The sequence below is a fragment of the Anomaloglossus baeobatrachus genome, chromosome 5, assembly GCF_048569485.1.
Source record: "Anomaloglossus baeobatrachus isolate aAnoBae1 chromosome 5, aAnoBae1.hap1, whole genome shotgun sequence".
Taxonomy (NCBI): domain Eukaryota; kingdom Metazoa; phylum Chordata; class Amphibia; order Anura; family Aromobatidae; genus Anomaloglossus; species Anomaloglossus baeobatrachus.
The window spans coordinates 310,654,165-310,667,435 of record NC_134357.1 but is presented as its reverse complement, the minus strand read 5'-3'; the positions used below and the strand labels follow the sequence as shown (position 1 = coordinate 310,667,435).

General features: G+C 44.3%; 1 protein-coding gene across 1 annotated transcript; it reads left to right on the top strand.

Moving 5' to 3' along the window:
- The first annotated feature begins 6,605 nt into the window (after positions 1–6,605).
- Positions 6,606–8,479, top strand: NOG (noggin). Its single transcript, XM_075347516.1, has one exon. The coding sequence runs from the start codon at positions 7,272–7,274 to the stop codon at positions 7,941–7,943; it is 672 nt and encodes a 223-aa protein (XP_075203631.1). The 5' UTR covers positions 6,606–7,271; the 3' UTR covers positions 7,944–8,479.
- The last annotated feature ends 4,792 nt before the right edge of the window (positions 8,480–13,271 follow it).

The window sequence follows — 13,271 nt, the reverse complement described above, 5'->3', positions numbered from 1 at the left end:
ACGGACCGTTTTTTGCAGACCGCAAAAATGGATCGGTCGTGTTAATGTAGCCTTATTCTGATCTGCCATTTATAAACAGCAGGCAGAAATAAGTGAATAGCGCCCCCCAGCATCAGAAAATCTCCGGGGTTTCAGGGCTAGCTGAGACCCTGGAGATCATGATTCAGGACGGTTTTTCCGGTCCAACCCTTACGTGATCACAGGTATACACCGTACACCGATGATCACGTTACAGTAAATGACAGCGCCGGTAAAAAATTATTTATCTCCCATCTGGCATGAACAAACATGATAAATCTCCTCCCCGGTCCCCTCCGGTCCCCCGGTGTCGCCAAAGTGCCCCCCCTGATGCCCTCCCAGAAATCCAAGATGGCCGCGCGCACAGCAGCGCACCGGCCGCATTCACCCTACTCCTCTGATTTATGTCGCATGTGCCATGACACATGCGACAGAAAACTCCTCCCCAGGCCCTGCCAGGTCACCCCCTATAACCCCACCGGTGTTCCCCGGTGTCCCACGGTACCTGTGCAGCGTTGATCCCCCGCGGCCCTCTCCTTCACAATAGATGCTGCTGCATGCACAGAGCGGCTGTCAGCTTAGCTTCCTGTGTTCAGACACAGTGAGTGGTGGTTATGCATCTGTAAGCTAAATGGGCGGCATGGTGGCTCAGTGGTTAGCACTACAGTCTTGCAGCACTGAGGTCCTGGGTTCAATTCTCACCAAGGACATCATCTGTAAAGAGTTTGTATGTTCTCCCCGTGTTTGCGTGGGTTTCCTCCGGGTACTCCGGTTTCCTCCAACACTCCAAAGACATACAGCGCTATGGAATTAATAACGCTATATAAATGAATAAATTATTATAATTACTGCAATGCCCTGCTCATGAGGTAAGGAACATAATTGATCAGGAGAGCTATACTACATTTCCAAATGGAGGGATTTGCTTTTATAGTTGTCCTGCTGAATGACTACCAAACATGAGAATCCGTTATACGCCACAAGAAAACACATCTAAATAGCGAGCTCTGTTGTTAAGTATTCATTCAGCTGGATAACTGGACTTAAAGGGGCATTCCATCTCCAAGATCCTATCCCCAATATATAGTAGGTGGAATAGCAATAATATCAGCAAATACCAATATTTGGAAATGTAGAATAGTTCTCCTGATTAGGCATGCCCTTACCTCATGAGCAGGGCATTGCAGCTTTGGTAGCAACCATTACGACATGGACTCTGCTGCTGTGGACCCGGGGAGAGTGAGTGCAGATTCATTGCACCCACACTCCTCACATGAAGGATCTGCACTCCTAGAAAATGGGGGATACGTTCCCTGAGTGTCTCCTCCCCATATTCTAGATGGTTCAGAGTCGTCGTGGGACCCCTTTATTTTTTTTCTTACAATAAATTGGTGAAAGAGGGAATGTTTTGGGGACTGTTTTTTCAAATATATTTCTTTTGTCGATTTCTTTTTTGTTAGTACTGACAGTTTATGATGTTGGGTATCTAATAGATGCCATGACATCACAAACTGCTGGGCTTGATGTCAGGTGACCTTACAGCTAGTATCAACCCGATTTATTACCCCGTTTGCCACTGCACCAGGGCACGGGATGAGCTGGGGTGAAGCGCCAGGATTGGCGCATCTAGTGGATGCGCCACGTCTGGGGTGCCTGCGGCCTGCTATTTTTAGGCTGTGAAGGCCCAATAACTATGGACCTTCCCACCGTGAGAATACCAGACCACAGCTGTCCGCTTTACCTTGGCTGGTGATCCAATTTGGGGGGGGACCCTACTTTTTTTGTGTAATTATTAATATTTATAAAATAATTATAAAAAAAAAGCCTGGGGGGACCTCCACATTGGATCCCCAACCATGGTAAAGCTGCCAGCTGTGGTTTTCAGGCTACAGCCGTCTGCTTTACCCTAGCTGGCTATCAAAAATGGGGGGACCCAACGTCATATTTTTTTTAACTATTTTTTAAGTAGAAAAAGCTAATGGGCTTCCCTTTATTTTGATTGCCAACCAAGGTAACGGCAGGCAGACTGGGGTGGCAACCCATAGCTGTCTGCTTTATCTGCGCTGAGAATCAAAAATACCGCGGAGCGCTACGTCATTTTTTTTAAAGATTTATTTTTACAGCACTGTGATGTCCAGCAATCAAAATACAGGGAAGCCCATTTTGTTTTTAGTTATTTAAATAAATAATTAAAAAAAAATATATATGGGCTCCCGCTGCATTTTTTGTATTGCTAGCTAAGGGTAATCCAAGCAGCTACTGGCTGCTAACCCCCACTGCTTGGGGTTACCTTCACTGGCAATGTAAAATCCAGGGAAGCATTTTTTATTTTTTTTGCCAAAAAACTACAAAAAAAGGACGTATGCTAGCCAGGTATAGCAGGCAGGTGATGGAAGAGTTGGATACAGCGCCAGAAGATGGCGCTTCTATGAAAGTGCCATTTTCTGAGGCGGCTGCAGACTGCAATTCTCAGCAGTGGGGCCCAGAAAGCTCAGGCCAACCTGTGCTGCGGATTCCAATCCCCAGCTGCCTAGTTGTACCTGTCTGGACACAAAAATGGGGCGAAGCCTACGTCATTTGTTTTCTAATTATTTCATGAAATTCATGAAATAATAAAAAAAGGGCTTCCCTTTATTTTTGGTTCCCAGCCGGGTACAAATAGGCAACTGGGGGTTGGGGGCAGCCGTACCTGCCTGCTGTACCTGGCTAGCATACAAAAATATGGCGAAGCCCACATAATTTTTTCAGGGGGCAAAAAACTTCTGCATACAGTCCTTGATGGAGTATGCTGAGCCTTGTAGTTCTGCAGCTGCTGTCTGTCTGTATGGAGGAGAGCAGACAGCAGCTGCAGAACTACAAGGCTCAGCATACTCCATCCAGGACTGTATGCAGACGTTTTTTGCCCACCAAAAAAATGACGTGGGCTTCGCCATATTTTTGTATGCTAGCCAGGTACAGCAGGCAGCCACGGGCTGCATCCAACCCCCAGTTGCAAATTTGTACCCGGCTGGGAACCAAAAATATAGGGAAGCCCGTTTTTTTTAATTATTTCACTTATTTCATGAAATAATTAAAAAAAAAACGACGTGAGCTTCGCTCCATTTTTGTGTCCAGCCGGGTACAACTAGGCAGCTGGGGATTGGAATCCGCAGCACAGGTTAGCCCGAGGTTTCTGGGCGCCTCTGCTGTGAATTGCAGTCCGCAGCCGTCCCAGAAAATGGCGCTCTCATAGAAGCGCCATCATCTGGCGCTGTATCCAACTCTTCCAACAGCCCTGGAGCCGGGTGGCTTGTTGGGTAATCATGAGTTAATACTGGCTTTGTTTTACTAGCTAGTATTAAGCCAGAGATTCTTAATGTCAGGCACGTTTGACCCGGCCATTAAGAATCTCCAATAAAGAGTTAAAAAAAAGACACCACACAGAGAAAAAATACTTTAATAGAAATAAATACACAGACACATTAGAGACTCCATCTTTATTAACCCCTGTCAGCCCTCCACGATCCATGGTCTTCTGTCTTTCTCGTTCAACAAATGCAGCTCTGATCCATCACTGCTGCATGGGGGAAGACGCTGCTTCCCGTGCAGAAATCACTTCATGAAGGCTGCCTGGAAAGCAGCGTGCAGCCTTCACGGAGTGAGAGATCAGTGCTGCTGGCTGCTGGCGGTGACAGACGCGTTACCATAGCAACAGGGCTCCGATCATGTGATTCCCGGAGCCGCGGTTAGCGGTGACGTCACCGCTAACTGCGTTGCTATGGCAACGGTGATCTCCGTTAATGACCGGCTGTGTCAGCCGGTCCCTAACGGAACGGGGAGTCGATCGTGTGCTACAGCATGTCGCCGGTACACGGCGATACACAAATGTGCACCGTGTACCGGAGAGATGCACTCGCAGGTCCTACATGACGCGTCATAGTCATGTGACCAGTCTGTAGCCAATGAGATAGTAGCCACGTGACTGGTCACATGGCTATTTTGACGTCACGATACGTCCTGCATCACTGCTGGCAGTGCCGGTCACCGGGAGGATTCAGCGATCATTGGATGGAATAGCGGCAGGAGACAGAGTGCAGGAGGGATCGCGGGAACCGGTAAGTGTTATGGCAATGTTTATTAACTGTATGTGTACATTTATAATGCATTTTTATGTGTTTGTGATTGCCTCCCATTATAGCCTATTGGTTCGAGTTCGGTTCGTCGAATGTTCGACGAACCGAACTTGAACGAGACCTCCGTTCGGCGAACCGAGCTCGAGCCGAACCACGGCCAGTTCGCTCATCTCTACTCAGGAGCTCACGCTTGGGATTTCAGTGGGCTGCTTTGCTTGAAAATCCCTATCCCCCTCGTTGCGCTAGTGGCCCCGATCTCTGAGCTTCGTGGGAACAGTCCATATAGGCCCTGTCCTCCGCAGAATAATTGCTGGGTTGCTTGAAGCCAACCTAGAGTCCATGTACCCCGACGTGCCTTTGGTCCCAGCCCGGCTATTGAACTGCGGCTGCTGGCTATCCACCAAGACTAGCCAAGCACCCAGTCCTAATCTCCCGCGACCGGGTGTCCGACTCCTCCGGGTCCAGATCACCATCTGCGACCTAGTCTGTTTCTCCCCTGGGAGCTCCAACTCCCAGCTTCCTCCGAGCTCCTCACAGCTCGAGGGCTACCATCCAACTTCCTCTCACTTTGCTTCCCTGGAGCCGACTGACTTGTCACCTCCCACCTCCCTGCCTGACTCCTAGGTGGGCGGCCCTATTCCAGCTTAGCAGCCCACTGGTGTGCCTGACAGGGTGTGGTGCGAGGTGTCACTAGGATTTGTGGATGCTGGTGGAGGCAGTACTGCAAGATGCGGACCCAGAACCATGGGGGTGGAGTCCTGCACTAAGAGTAAAGAGCATGCAGTACCCTGTGACGACCTGACTAGTCCAGGGGTGTCACATTCCCCCTTGGTTAAACATAGCTCTTCCACGGGCTACAGGACATGAGAGGAGCAGGGCATGGTACATGAGAGAAGCAGGGCATGGTACATCAGAGGAACAGCGTATGGTACACGAGAGAAGAAGGGCATGGTACAGGAGAGGAGCAGGGCATGGCACATGAGAGGAGCAGGGTATGGGCCATGAGAGAAACAAGGCATGGTACATGAGAAGAACAGGGCATGACACATGAGAGGAGCAGGGCATGGCACCTGAGAGGAGCAGGGCATAGCACATGAGAGGAGCAGGGCATGGCCGATGAGAGGAGCAGAGCATGGGACATGAGAAGGAGGAGGGCATGCTACATGAGAGGAGCAGGGATGGTACATGAGAGGAGAAGGGCATGACACACAAGAGGAGCAGGGCATGGTACAGGAGAGGAGCAGGGCATGGTACATGAGAGGAGCAGGGCATGACACATGCAAGGAACAGGGCTTGCAACATGAGAGGAGCAGGGCATGGTAAATGAGAGGATCAGGGCATGGTACATGAGAGAAGTAGGGCATGGTACATGAGAGGAGCAGGGCATGACACATACGAGGAGCAGGATGTGGTGCATGAGAGGAGCAGGATGTGGTGCATGAGAGGAGCAGGGCATGGTACATGAGAGACCAGAGGGGCATGGTACATGAGAGGAGCAGGGCATAGCACATGAGAGGAGCAGGGCATGACACTTGAGAGAAGCAGGGCATGACACATGAGAGAAGCAGGGCATGGTAAATGAGAGGAGCAGAGCATGACACATAAGAGGAGCTGGATGTGGTGCATGAGAGGATCAGGATGTGGTGCATGAGAGGAGCAGGGCATGGTACATGAGAGAGCAGAAGGGCATGGTACATGAGAGTAGCAGCGCATACCACATGAGAGTAGCAGGGCATGGTACATGAGAGGAGCAGAGCATGGTACATGAGAGAGCAGAGGTGCATGATACATGAGAGGAGCAGGGCATGACAGTGCATGAGAGAAGGACATGGTAGATGATGAGAGGAGCAGGGCATGGTACAGGAGAGAAGAAGGGCATGGTATATGAGAGGAGCAAGGCATGGCATGATACATGAGAGGAGCAGGGCATGGTACATGAGAGAGCAGAGGGGCATGATACATGAGAGGAGCAGGGCATGACAGTGCATGAGAGAAGGACATGGTAGATGATGAGAGGAGCAGGGCATGGTACAGGAGAGAAGCAGACCATGGTACAGGAGAGAAGAAGGGCATGGTATAGTAGAGGATCAGGGCATGATACATGAGAGGAGCAGGGCATGGCATGATATATGAGAGGAGCAGGCATGGCATGATATATGAGAGGAGCAAGGCATGGCATGATACATGAGAGGAGCAGGGCATGGTACATGAGAGAGCAGAGGGGCATGATACATGAGAGGAGCAGGGCATGACAGTGCATGAGAGGAGAAGGACATGGTACAGGAGAGAAGTAGTGCATGGTACAGGAGAGAAGCACTGCATGGTACAGGAGAGGAGCAGGGCATGGTACAGGAGAGAAGAAGGACATGGTATAGGAGAGGATCAGGGCATGATACATGAGAGGAGCAGGGCATGGTACAGGAGAGGAGGAGGACATCGTACGTGAGAGAAGCAGGGAGAGGATCAGGGCACGCTGAGTGTCCTGGGCACCACAGTCACCAGCAGAGGGCGACAGACACCGGGTCCCTCTGGCTGTAGCCTGCAGAGAATGGGCACCGACACCCCCCTATCCACCATTCAAGTGAAAGAGGGAGGTGTCAGGGAAGCAACCAACCATGACCACAGGCCATCACACTACTTAAACCTGAATGACATCACAGCCCTATGGAGCCCGGCTAATAAATCCAAAGTAGCCAGAGGGACGGGACAGAGCTGTGCACTCCGGCAGGAGAGCAGTGCAGGAGCTGGCAGGATCCCCCATGTGCACATGTGAGGATTGCCCTGACTTCACTTTCACCCTGTGCTGCATGGACTGTGTGTCATTACTATCATCCTCATCATTCTCATCCTACCTCCCCTATTATCCTCTCGTGGAGAAACTGAGTCCCTGGTTACCATGGTGATCCAGCTGAAAGTGGAGAATATTTAACAAGGGGGAGGCTGGAGCCAGCAGGCAGACAAACTGGTGCCATCAGGACTGGAGAAGAGACAAGACTTGAGCTGCTTGTGCTGGACTGCAATGAGAGGGGGGGACCATCCAACTTCTCCAAAGCCCCCTCATCCCTTCTTCTGATGCATCATTTATGATCTGTGCCCAGAGAGGATAGCCCAGGTCACTGAGTTCTTGCAGCTCTCTGCAGCATGGATCACCATTCCCAGTGCCTTGTGACTATATATGCCCTAGTGGTTTTCTTGGGACTCAGAATAGACCAAGCTGTGTGCCAGCATTATCTACACATCAGACCAGCTCCTAGTGAAAAGCTACCCCTGGTGGATCTTATTGAACATCCGGACCCTATATTTGATCCCAAGGAGAAGGATCTTAATGAGACTGAGCTGAGGACTCTCTTGGGTGGCCACTTTGACCCTAACTTTATGGCCATCAACTTGCCTGAGGAGAGACTAGGAGTGGAGGACCTGGCAGAGCTTGACCTACTCCTAAGGCAAAAGCCCTCTGGGGCAATGCCAGCTGAAATCAAGGGACTGGAGTTTTATGAGGGTCTCCAAGGAAAGAAGCACAGACTGAGTAAGAAGCTGAGAAGAAAGCTTCAGATGTGGCTCTGGTCCCAAACCTTCTGTCCTGTCCTATACACGTGGAATGACTTGGGCATCAGATTTTGGCCCCGATACATGAAAGTGGGCAGCTGCTACACCAAGAGGTCCTGTTCTGTACCAGAGGGGATGGTTTGTAAAGTTTCCAAGTCCATGCATCTGACCATCTTAAGGTGGAGATGTCAACGCAGGCTAAACCAGCGCTGCACGTGGATACCGATACAGTACCCCATCATATCTGAGTGCAAGTGCTCCTGCTAGGACTCCATGGACCTCAGTAAAGAGCTGGCTTTATGGTTAATGTTGTATGCACTGTAATATGTAGGAATGTATATGTATGTATATATGGTACCAGTTTAAATTACTATTAAAAGGTCAGTATTATTCTTTTAAATAACCAGTGTCTACTGCATTTCCAAGGCAATTTATCTGGTTCAGTTCTACTTTTTATTTTATAATTATTATTATTATTATTATTATTTGCCTAATGTATCTGTATTTATATACAAAGAGCACTTCGCGTTGCGAAGCAAACATTTTTTTTTTGTTTAAATTTATTTTATTTTTTATTATTTGAATACTTTATTATAGATGCTATTTCCATTATGTGGGAAAATGCCTTGATGGACCTCAGATTAAAAAGAAAATGACTTTTCAGCTACTGTAAATACAGAGAACACTTTTTTTTGGAGTCAGAAATCTTGTAAATGAAGACTATCTGCTATTTATTCTTTTATTTTTATCTCTTTGTAGTAAAGAAACAGTGCAGATTAGAATTAAACCACTAAAATATTCAACCTTGGCAGTCTTCCTTATGTCCTCCATGTTACTACAAGGGTATGAGCTGCTATAACTTTTAACACTCAAGAGTGAGTGGGGCAGTTTGGGTTAAGGGGGGTGTTACAGATGTAGCAGAGCTGATTTTGTTATCTGGTACTTTCAGGGATCTAGTGCATGGTTTTTAGTGCAGCCTTAAAGAGTTAAAGACAGCTCAGGCTTCAGCTCTGCTACATCTGTATGTGTTGCTGCCTAGATTGTAATTTATGGGTCGGTGTCTTGTTTCTTCCCTGGTAGACACTGGAGTGAGTGAGTCGTGTGTACTTGCTGAGGGCAGAGTGGGGAAGGAGGAGGGAATGGGCTAAGCCTCCCTAGTGTCTCTGGTTTTGTACTGCCTGACATTGCCTTTAGAAAGAACACGTGTCTTTCACACCTACAATTGTGGTATGGCAGTGCTGAAACTTGACTCTTTGTCAAGACAGAGCCTCCCAGTTGAAATGCACACAAGTTGCTGGCACTTATGTTCTCTGCTCTCATGTCTGTGTGTTCCTTACCCTGACAAGCTTTCCAAATACAAAACTGACATCTAAGAAAACAAATGTAGCAGAGCTGAGTCTGTCAAATGTGACGCCTGGCTATGAGAGCTTCAGTCAAGAACTGATCTCAAGTTCAGATGCAAAAAGAGAAGAATTGCCCCTTTCCTGGTCATCTCCCTCCTTATCTGAGTATTTGATTAATGGCATAAGTGTCACCAATAGAGCTGTCACCCAAGTGGAAAGTCAACAGTGACACCTATGTTACAAAAGGATCAAGTGATATACTGAGGTGGTCAGGTGATTTATACTAATGGCATGGCTGCCTGCAGCAATCATGTGGCTCAGATTTACTTATTCTACCATTAAATCATACAAATGTCTGTAGCTTAGCTATTAAAGCAACTGTTCTGTGTAATTCTCCAATATATTCCTACCAGACACTTTAGTTTGCATGGAGGTCTCAGCAGGAGCTAAAGTGTTTGACTGTACTGATACTGTTTATATAATATAGGTATAGATGTAGCAGAGCTGAAGTCTGTTGAGTGAATACAATGTAGTGGGATCCCACCTTGCACCAAAAGAACTGTTTGAAATGGCAAACATATGCTACGCTACATATACCAGTCTCTGCTGTTACATTTACCATCACTTTTTGTAAGTAAAACACACACACATACTGGTGTATATATATATATATATATAGTGTAACACACAACATATATATACACTATTTATATAATATATATTATTTACTCACTTATATAATGCTATTAATTCTGCAGTGCTTTACATACATTGTCAACTCTGTCCCCATTGGGGCTCACAATTCAAATTCCCTATCAGTATGTCTTGGAGTGTGGGAGGAAACCCACACAAACACTCAAACACTGAGAGAACATGCAAACCCCTTGCAGATGTTGCCCTTGGTGGGATTCAAACTCAGGACCCCAGTGCTGCAAGTCTGCAGTGCTAACCACTGAGCCACGCTGCCACCCATGTATATATAGTATATATAGTATATAAGCTTGCTGCATATATATATATATATATATATATATATATATATATATATATATATATATATATATGTACTATATATACACTATATAGATATATATTGTAGATATACTTATAATATATACATTATATAATATATATTTTATATTAATATATATATTTATTTTCTCTCTCTCTCTCACTCTTTCTCTCTTTCTCGCTCTCTACATATATATATATATATATATATATATATATATATATATATATATATATATATATATATTGAAACTATAGGGTCAAATATAAATGATATGCGCATACCTACAATTTGGCAAGAAGGATGACATTGTTTTACATTGACAACCCTCTCTGCCTATGTGAATGGTATATATTGGGGACCCACGTATTGCTTTGCTTATTGAACACTAATGAAAAGAAGAGGTGATAGAACATAGTAAGAATAATATGCAACCTTTTAGTAAAACCTTATGGTGTTGATATTCAAGTATAATATAAACATATGTAGCTGATACTGCCCACAATAGAGCGCTGCCCCAGTGGCCGGCTTGTACGTGAACGGTTAAATAAAAGTGGGCACATTCATTAACTGTAGTGTAGATGAAGATCTGCATTATCCCTCCTTACAACAAAACATCCTGCCCACTCTGAGAATTCATTGTAAAAGGATTAAAAGTTTAAATGTCTTTCATTTTATGATTTTTTTCTTGTAATCTTGTGTGGCGCCTGGATGAGATACTCAAAATTTTAAATATTCCTAATGTGACTCCAGGCGAGCAAACATAACCCTAATTTATTTCAAGAAGAAAGAAGATATTCAGGTATTTGGGTTTGTAAACTAGCCGTATTATGTATATTTGTTAGCCTCTGACAAATGCCCAAATAGCATTAAAATCAACCATTCATCACGTATGAATTTATGCAAAAAACCACTGTGTTTGTGGCCAAGACTTTTTTTTTATTTTTTTTTTCTACACACTGAGTTTTCACTTGCAAAAAAAAAAAAAAAAGTTTATTTAAAAAGCCAAAAGCAAGAGTTTTCTTTACTGGTAAACATGAACATTATATGAACAGAAGTATTTGCAACTGGGACTTGAGCCAAAAAGACTAAATGTCAACAAATGTAGCCCAGGGGTTGACTGTGTGACAGGGCTACACTTTCTCCCCCTGTTGACATATAATATTAAAGCAATTTGCTCACCCTGGAACACTGGCTGCACATAGACCCAGTGCACAGTGTCCCTCTGTGTCACCTCGGGGTGACTGCGGCTAATTAGAAGAGGTCCCTTGTGAAAAACAGAAAGCTTGATGTGACTCCTGAAACAAGCAACACTCGGAAAATTAATGTAACCAGGCACGGTCACTAGTGATTAGAGAAACATACTTGAGGGAATTAATTACTTTCTGAATACACTTACACTTATGGGAGCCGGTGTCAGTCAAGACCTTCATCTACCGACTGCAACAAAATAGAATTATAGACCTCATTATGGTCCAATACATCCAGAAATAGAATTACAAACCTCATTATGGTCCAATACGTCCAGAAATAGAATTATAAACCTCATTAGCATCCAATATGTCCAGAAATAGAATTATAAACCTCATTATGGTCCAATACATCCAGAAATAGAATTATAAACCTCATTATGGTCCAATACGTCCAGAAATAGAATTATAAACCTCATTAGGGTCCAATACATCCAGAAATAGAATTATAAACGTCATTAGGGTCCAATACGTCCAGAAATAGAATTATAAACCTCATTAAGGTCCAATACGTCCAGAAATAGAATTATAAACCTCATTAGGGTCCAATACATCCAGAAATAGAATTATAAACCTCATTAGCATCCAATATGTCCAGAAATAGAATTATAAACCTCATTATGGTCCAAGACGTCCAGAAATAGAATTATAAACCTCATTATGGTCCAATCCGTCTAGAAATAGAATTATAAACCTCATTAGGGTCCAATACATCCAGAAATAGAATTATAAACGTCATTAGGGTCCAATACGTCCAGAAATAGAATTACAAACCTCATTAGGGTCCAATACATCCAGAAATAGAATTATAAACCTCATTAGGGTCCAATACGTCCAGAAATAGAATTACAAACATCATTAGGGTCCAATACATCCAGAAATAGAATTATAAACCTCATTAGGGTCCAATAAGTCCAGAAATAGAATTATAAACCTCATTAGGGTCCTATACGTCCAGAAATAGAATTATAAACCTCATTAGGGTCCAATACGTCCAGAAATAGAATTACAAACATCATTAGGGTCCAATACATCCAGAAATAGAATTACAAACCTCATTAGGCTCCAATACATCCATAAATAGAATTACAAACCTCATTAGGGTCCAATACGTCCAGAAATAGAATTACAAACCTCATTAGGGTCCAATACGTCCAGAAATAGAATTTCAAACCTCATTAGGGTCCAATACGTCCAGAAATAGAATTATAAACCTCATTAGAGTCCAATACATCCAGAAATAGAATTACAAACCTCATTAGGGTCCAATACGTCCAGAAATAGAATTACAAACCTCATTAGGGTCTAATACGTCCAGAAATAGAATTACAAACCTCATTAGGGTCCAATACATCCAGAAATAGAATTACAAACCTCATTAGGGTCCAATACGTCCAGAAATAGAATTACAAACCTCATTAGGGTCTAATACGTCCAGAAATAGAATTACAAACCTCATTAGGGCCCAATAGGTCCAGAAATAGAAATATGAACCTCATTAGGGTCCAATAAGTCCAGAAATAGAATTATAAACCTCATTAGGGTCCTATACGTCCAGAAATAGAATTATAAACCTCATTAGCATCCAATACGTCCAGAAATAGAATAAGAAACCTCATTAGGGTCCAATACGTCCAGAAATAGAATTACAAACCTCATTTGGGTCCAGAAATAAGAATAATAAGAAACAAGACAGTGCAAAAACAACTTAAACAATAAAGTAACAACTGCTTCTACTATTATGAAAACATTGAGGCAAGTTATACAATTGTTTTGTAAACATGGTTTCATTTGACAGTTGTGTTCTTTTTCTCATGCCCCAGTTTGGCAAAGGCTCCGCAAAGTAGGTGTCTCATCATTAACGCACTATTTGTAGCCAATATTCTCCAAAGTTTTATTTCTGCAAAGGCTTCTACTTGGGAGGTGGCAAAAATACCCTAACATAGAACTGATTCAGACGTAGTTCCATGTTTTTGATGGATAACACTCA